At 58.6% G+C, this 6,000-nt stretch overlaps 1 protein-coding gene across 1 annotated transcript; it reads left to right on the top strand.

Annotated features, from left to right (window-relative positions):
• Positions 1–215: 215 nt before the first annotated feature.
• LOC131493253 (collagen alpha-1(III) chain-like) lies at positions 216–5,790 on the top strand. The gene is made up of 8 exons (XM_058697579.1): positions 216–359; positions 1,562–1,702; positions 1,799–2,241; positions 2,786–2,883; positions 3,502–4,074; positions 4,186–4,450; positions 4,536–5,139; positions 5,344–5,790. Exons 1-8 carry the CDS (start codon positions 216–218, stop codon positions 5,788–5,790), a joined length of 2,715 nt encoding a protein of 904 aa, XP_058553562.1.
• Positions 5,791–6,000: the final 210 nt, after the last annotated feature.

Raw genomic sequence — 6,000 nt, 5'->3', positions numbered from 1 at the left:
GCCGAGAGCGACCCCAGGCGAAGCCGGGAAGGGAGAACGCTGGTGTGGGGCTAACCCAAACCAGGGCGCCCAGAGGTTGGCTGAGGCCCTGCGGGTCGAGGCCCCGCGCACTGTTTGCAGGAGGGAGCCCCCAGAGATCCGCACGGGGCATGTTGCCACGCCTGAAACAGGCGTTGCCTTTTCGAGATCATATTCCCCATAAAATCTAAAGCCAGATGCATCGCTTGGGCAAGTTCCCATTTCACCGCGAAAAGCACAGATTTATTTCCAAACTGGACTCCAAATCGAGGTTTCTGGTGCGGGTTCCAGTGGAGTACGCAAGGTTGGGCTTTCGATGGCTCCAGGGACTACCCGGGCTGGTAACGTTTTAGGCACTTTAGTTTCAACCTAGCCGTAGCAAAGTATCATTTGTGTATGAGGAGATTAAAAAAAAAAAAAAAAGAGGGTGCGCAATAAAGACAACTAATTCTTTCAAAGCCGTGCATGTACTTTTTATTTAAGTGGGGTGGAGAAAAGACCAACTTCATAATTACAGACGCCCAGGAAAGCAAGATAACGTGATGGAACCTCTGTTTCACAACAATGTTACAAGGGGAAAAACTTGCAAGAAAGTGCGAACAGTGGCCAGGTATGAAGCCAAAGGGCGAGCATGGTAAAAGGAGGCATTTTTATCAGGCTGGTGCTTCAGAAACAGCTTCTGCTGAATATTTTTGTAAAGAAATAGATGGTTCTTTACAAAAGGGTAGCTTAAGTGTCCATAAGCCTAAGGGTCTATTTCACCTGTAGTTCTCTTCTCATCATTGTATAAAGAAATTTGGGTGGAGTGGGTCATCTTCTTACACTTAGAACTTTCTGGTATTTGCTGTTAGGGGAAAGAGGCAAGGAATAAAACGAACAATGCTAGTCTGGGATTGACCGCTGCCTGCTACCAGCAAAACATTAGCAGGAAACCAAGACTGCCTTACTGAGGCTCGCCTAAGCGAACTAACTTTTGCATCTTTTAAAATTACAGCTGTTTTAAAGTCACGTTGGTGAGCTGCATAAGCAGCAATGCGGGATCTAAACAACGCAAACAAGTACACAATTCCAAGTCTCTCTACTTAAAGAGCGAAAGAGCGTGATGCGAAACCGCCTCTGAACAGCTCGAGATGGAAGAGCTGTGGTCTGCACCGTGCATGAGGTGCCAGTGAGAGAAAGCACAGACCCCCAGCTACTCGCACAGAAAACTACGTTTCCACATTCGACTCACTTAAGATGAAATGATTTTTTAACACTTGCCAAAACTCACAGATACCGCTACGACAAATGTACCATTAAATAGAATAAAATTAGCTGTTTATTAGGGTGAGGTGGTGATTTTCCGGTGTTTGGCTACGCACTTGTACTGGAGTGAAAGAGCGAGCCTCTAGGAGGCCAATTCTCCAGGGTTGGTTCACTGCGGGGGTGGGGGTGGGGGAGCCGAGGGCGCAATCTGGGACCGGCAGCCATCCCTGAGGCATGGTTGTGGAGGGTTACCTTCACCTCGTGGAGATACTCTCAAGCCTTCCCTTAACTGAGAAAGTCTGCGGCCGGTAAGGCCGCCCACAAGGGCCGTGCCTCGTCCAAATCTGCGCAGGCCGCCTTTGTCCCCGCGGTGACTACCCCGAGGGAGGAGGGCGGGAGCAGAGGATGTCACCGAAGTTTCCTGAAATCTTTATACCACGTAGAACCCTGGTTTTTCGGGGAGTCTGGGTGCTTATCTAACCTGAGCGGAGCAACAATTCCGTGGGCCTCTGCGGCCTCTGTGCGCACTCGCTAGCCCGGGCCTCGCCCCGGGATCCGCCTCCAGGGGCCAACGTTCGCCTCCGCGCCACACTTCTTTGCCTGTGCGTCCCCTCCGCACAGACCTAATCAGTCTCGAATTTCAACTCCCGACCCAGGCCAAACTTTCCTTCTGGACTGGCATTCGCTTCTCCCAGGGGGGAGGAGAAGCGCTGGGGCTCTTGGCAGCCCCCGGACGCTCTCCGGGGACCACCCTCCAACCCAATTTCAGCGCACCTCCGGCGCCCACCCTTGCCTCCCCACCCCAAAACTTGACCTCCCACAGCCGCGCTCAGGGAAGTCCTGGGAAGCCGCTGCAACTGATGCACCCGGGTGCTTTCGTTTTACTTTCGCTCCCTCCCCTCCGCAGCTGGAAAGACTGCGGAAGAACAAAGTGGGGGTGAAAGGCACGTGTCCCGGCAAAGTGGCGGGGACACCGCGGTTTGGCCCGAAACGGGAAGGGGGAAGGAAGGCTAAGGCCTGGACAGCCCTGTCATTTGCAGGGGCGGGAAGGACCAGGAGGCCCTGGCTTGTTTTCTTTATGCAAAGAAACGTGGTTTATAAGAATGGGTGCAACAAAATTGGCGTAGAAACGAATTCGCTTTCTTAGGCAGGCTGCGTCTTTCAAATACAGAAGACAAGGCAGGGTAGAAAGGCGGGAAGAGAGGCGGCCTTTCACTAACTTGAAGGAGAGCCGAGGCACGAAAGCCAGAAGATTAAGAGCGAGTTCCCCCACCAGACTCTAAGCCCTGTCAGGAGTCAGGGGACCAACGCGTCGTCCAATTTGCTGCGAGTCCGCTTAGCTCCGCGCTTTGCAAATCCAGCAACCACTGCACAGGTTTACTTTACTTCTCGCCTCTTTATGGCGAGCGAAGCACATGTTGCTAAATTGATGAATTCATGGCCTAAGTTCGCCTCCTTAAACAAACAAACAAACAAACAAACAAACAAACAAGGCCTAAACCTGGAAAGTTTTCTCAAATAGGGGCAAACTTACTGCTGTCAGTGTGGCCCCTGCGAAAGCGCTCCTAGTTGGACAAGCCCCTTGCGGGGCCAGGAAGCGCGGCTCGCGGGCGCTGGCCAGTACAGAGGTCCCGCCCCCACTCCCCCAGCCTGCTCTCGAGCCTGAACGAGGCTGAATGCACGAGTACAGTCTCTCCAAACTTCGTAGAAAACAACATAACCCTTCCAGACTGTTTACCACACTGTCCAGCTGCCCGGAAAGGTCCAACGCATTTCCTGCACTCGTCCCAGCTCAGCCTGGGCTTTTCTCCATCCGTGATATGATAGGCTAAAATATTTTACTCCGACTCAGGCAAGTTAAACTGTGATCTAAATAAGTTAGTTAGGGAAAAGACCATAAATTTAGAAGGCAAATTACACTCAAACTAGCTATTTGCACTTGGTATTGTTATAAGGCCTTCCTCTCGTATTTACCTCCCTCCTTGTTTACATCGAGCTCAGAAACAGGCTTCAGGCCAGCAGGGAGCTCAGTTTCATTTCGGGGGTATGGCGGGGCCTATCATCTCATCAGGTTTTGAAGTAAAGTTCCAATGTTTTTGTCACAGATCTAACTTACAGTAACTCCTCAAAAGCCATAGTCCCCCCCACTGCGGCTTAGGTCTGCAAACTCCTCGGTCCCCAGTAGTCCCGGGAGCTGTAAGTGAACTCGCGCAACGCCTCGTTGCACCTGCGGAGTAGGGAAAGCTTCTCCGCGCGTCTTGAAACGGCCACACCGCGCTTCCCGCGCTCCGCGGGCCAGCCTGGGAGCTGCTGGGAGCCACCTCCGCAAGCCTCAGTCCCCCGCCGTCATCCAATCGTGCGGGGCCGGGAGGCATCCCAATGCCTGGGGAAGCCACCGCGCGAGGGACAAGTCAGGCTCCTGGCCCCGAGGCGAGGCCCGAACGCGCGCACACTTCGCGGCCAGGGCGGTGGCGCTCCCGAAGCGGAGGGGTGGGGGAGGTGGAGGGCGGAAGCGCCGAACGTTTGTGAGCACACCCTCGACCCGCGGACCAGGGGTCTCCACCGGGTGGCTAAGATGTGGGTGCCCACGCTGTGCGCGACGCTCGGGCTACAGCCGGAACCCACGAGCTGGGCGCACAGCTGAGCGAGGCAGCCGCAGCCGCCACGGAGCCTGGCGGGCGGCGCGGAGCCCCGGGGAGCTGGTTTTCCCGAGCGGGCACGTGACGGGGTTGGCAGCGCGCTGGCCCGGGCTAGGAGGAGGGGGAAGCGGCAAGCAGGAGGCCGGGGGCGGGCGGGCGGCTGGCTCGCTGTGTACTTAGGTCGTGTGCTGGGGCTTTTCTCTCCCAGGAGCCGGCGGAGGGAGGGGGAGGGGCCACCGCTCCGCCTTCTCCTTTTCGCAATGTTGACGCAATCTATAAATAGTGGAACAAAAGGACCAACTTCCTCGGAGCTTTGCTGAAACTGCACAAAAAATCGAGCTGGGGGGTTCCCTGGTCCCTGGCGACGGGGCGGGGAGCGCCGCGCCAGGGGAGGGGGCGGGCGCGGTAGCGCGGGCCCCGCCGAGGGGGGAACACCTGGCTGAGGCACGGCCGCCGCCGCACTGCTCCGCGCGAACCCAGGGCTCCGGTCCCCGCGCGGGCTCGAGAGTTCGCCCCGACCGGGGGTCTTCCTCCTCCGCCGTTGACAGGTCAGTTCGTACCGCCCCTTTCTACACTGTTTTTTTTCCCTCCCCCAAGCCTCTACTTTTAGAAGGGAATTGAGGGGAAAAATAGAACGAGGCGAAGCAGTGACAGCCACCAAATCTGCAACCCCAGCAGTCCACGGCGGGGTGACCGAGGGGGCTCTAGGAAGCGGTCAGCGCCTGGCCCCTCGTCCTACGGCCGCTGCCCGCGCCGCGGCCAGAGACGAAGCCAGGCAGGACTAGCGTGCGCCGCCCAGGCGGCAAGGAGAGCGGAGGCGGGAGCGTTGCGGAGGCGCTGGGCGCCGGCCGCCCGGCGCGGGTCGAAGGCGGGCTCCCGGCTGCCGCTCCCGTTCGGGGACCGACCCCCGGCGGAGAGGTGCCAGGGCCAGGAGGCCGCGGAGCGCGCCTCGCCCCCTCCGAGCTCGGACCTGGCGTCTCCGCCTCGTCCTGCGGCTGCTGTGGGAGGGCTGAGCAGAGGAGAGCTGTTGCCACACGCCGCCGCTCACCCTGGCTCCGGTGCCCACGCACCCAGCGCGCCAGGAACTGGGGGGCAAGGTGGGGTCAGGGGGCACGCTCTCCTTCCGAGGAGCCCAGGACCTGTGCGCGAGCTCCCGCCGCGCCGCCGTGGCGGTTACTCTGGGCGCGGGGGAGGGGGCGGAGCTGGCGCTGTTGACAGCAGTGCTGGAGCTGGGAGGGTGAAAGTTGGGGAGAAGGGGCGGGGGAGAGGTGGGAGTCGGAGCTGGGGGAGGGAAGCGCGCGCGGGATTCGGCGGGGACGGGGGGGCTGCACCACGTGACGGGCAGACGCCCCCGCTACAGGCTGACTGTAGGGGTGACGTCACCATCCTCTGACTGCAGGGGGTGGCACTTCCGCTCCCTCCCCCATTTCTTTTTCTCCAGCCCCCAGTAACTGCGGCTGTAGCCATTTCGAAGCGTGGGAGGGGGCGGAGGGTGGACAGGGGTTTTCCTCACTGCCCTAGCGCGTCGCTGCTTCCCCAGCAATCCAAAGAGCCGGGCCTGGGACCAGAGCGGGAGCCGTGGCCACCCCCTCCCGACACGTCCCATTGTGTGAGCGGGTGGCGCTGGGCGGAGGCTGGTGCCGGCCCCCCGCGGCTCCTAGCTCCGGAGGGGGCGGGGCGGCCCCGGAGCAGTCAAGGCCAAGTCTCTCTGCGTCCCAAGAGCGCCGTCCTAGTGCGCGCGAGGTCCAACACTCGACTCTCGGTTGGGAATTTGGCGGTCTTGCCCGCGTTCACGGGGCGCCTGGTGGCTGTGGACCCACTCAGAGGTGCGGGCCTAAAGTCCTGCGGGTGTGTGGTGGGAGTCAGTCACCACTCCGGGGGGCTATGATTCCTGCAGTCGTTATAAGCTATTTGGGGAAACTCGGGGTTTTGGTGACTCAGCGCGGTAAGCGCTATTTATAAGTTGATGCCTTACTAGCCTGGGCAGTACACTTCACTCAAATCAGTCGGCCTGAGAAGGGCAAAGAGCTGTGTTAAGCGACAACAATTAAAAGTTGTTGTTTTTTTGTTTTTTTTGTTTTTTGTTTTTAAAGCGAAA

This window comes from Neofelis nebulosa, chromosome 1, assembly GCF_028018385.1.
Source record: "Neofelis nebulosa isolate mNeoNeb1 chromosome 1, mNeoNeb1.pri, whole genome shotgun sequence".
NCBI classification, from domain to species: Eukaryota; Metazoa; Chordata; class Mammalia; order Carnivora; family Felidae; genus Neofelis; species Neofelis nebulosa.
Note: the sequence above shows the minus strand (reverse complement) of the source record. Positions and strands in the feature narration are given on the sequence as shown.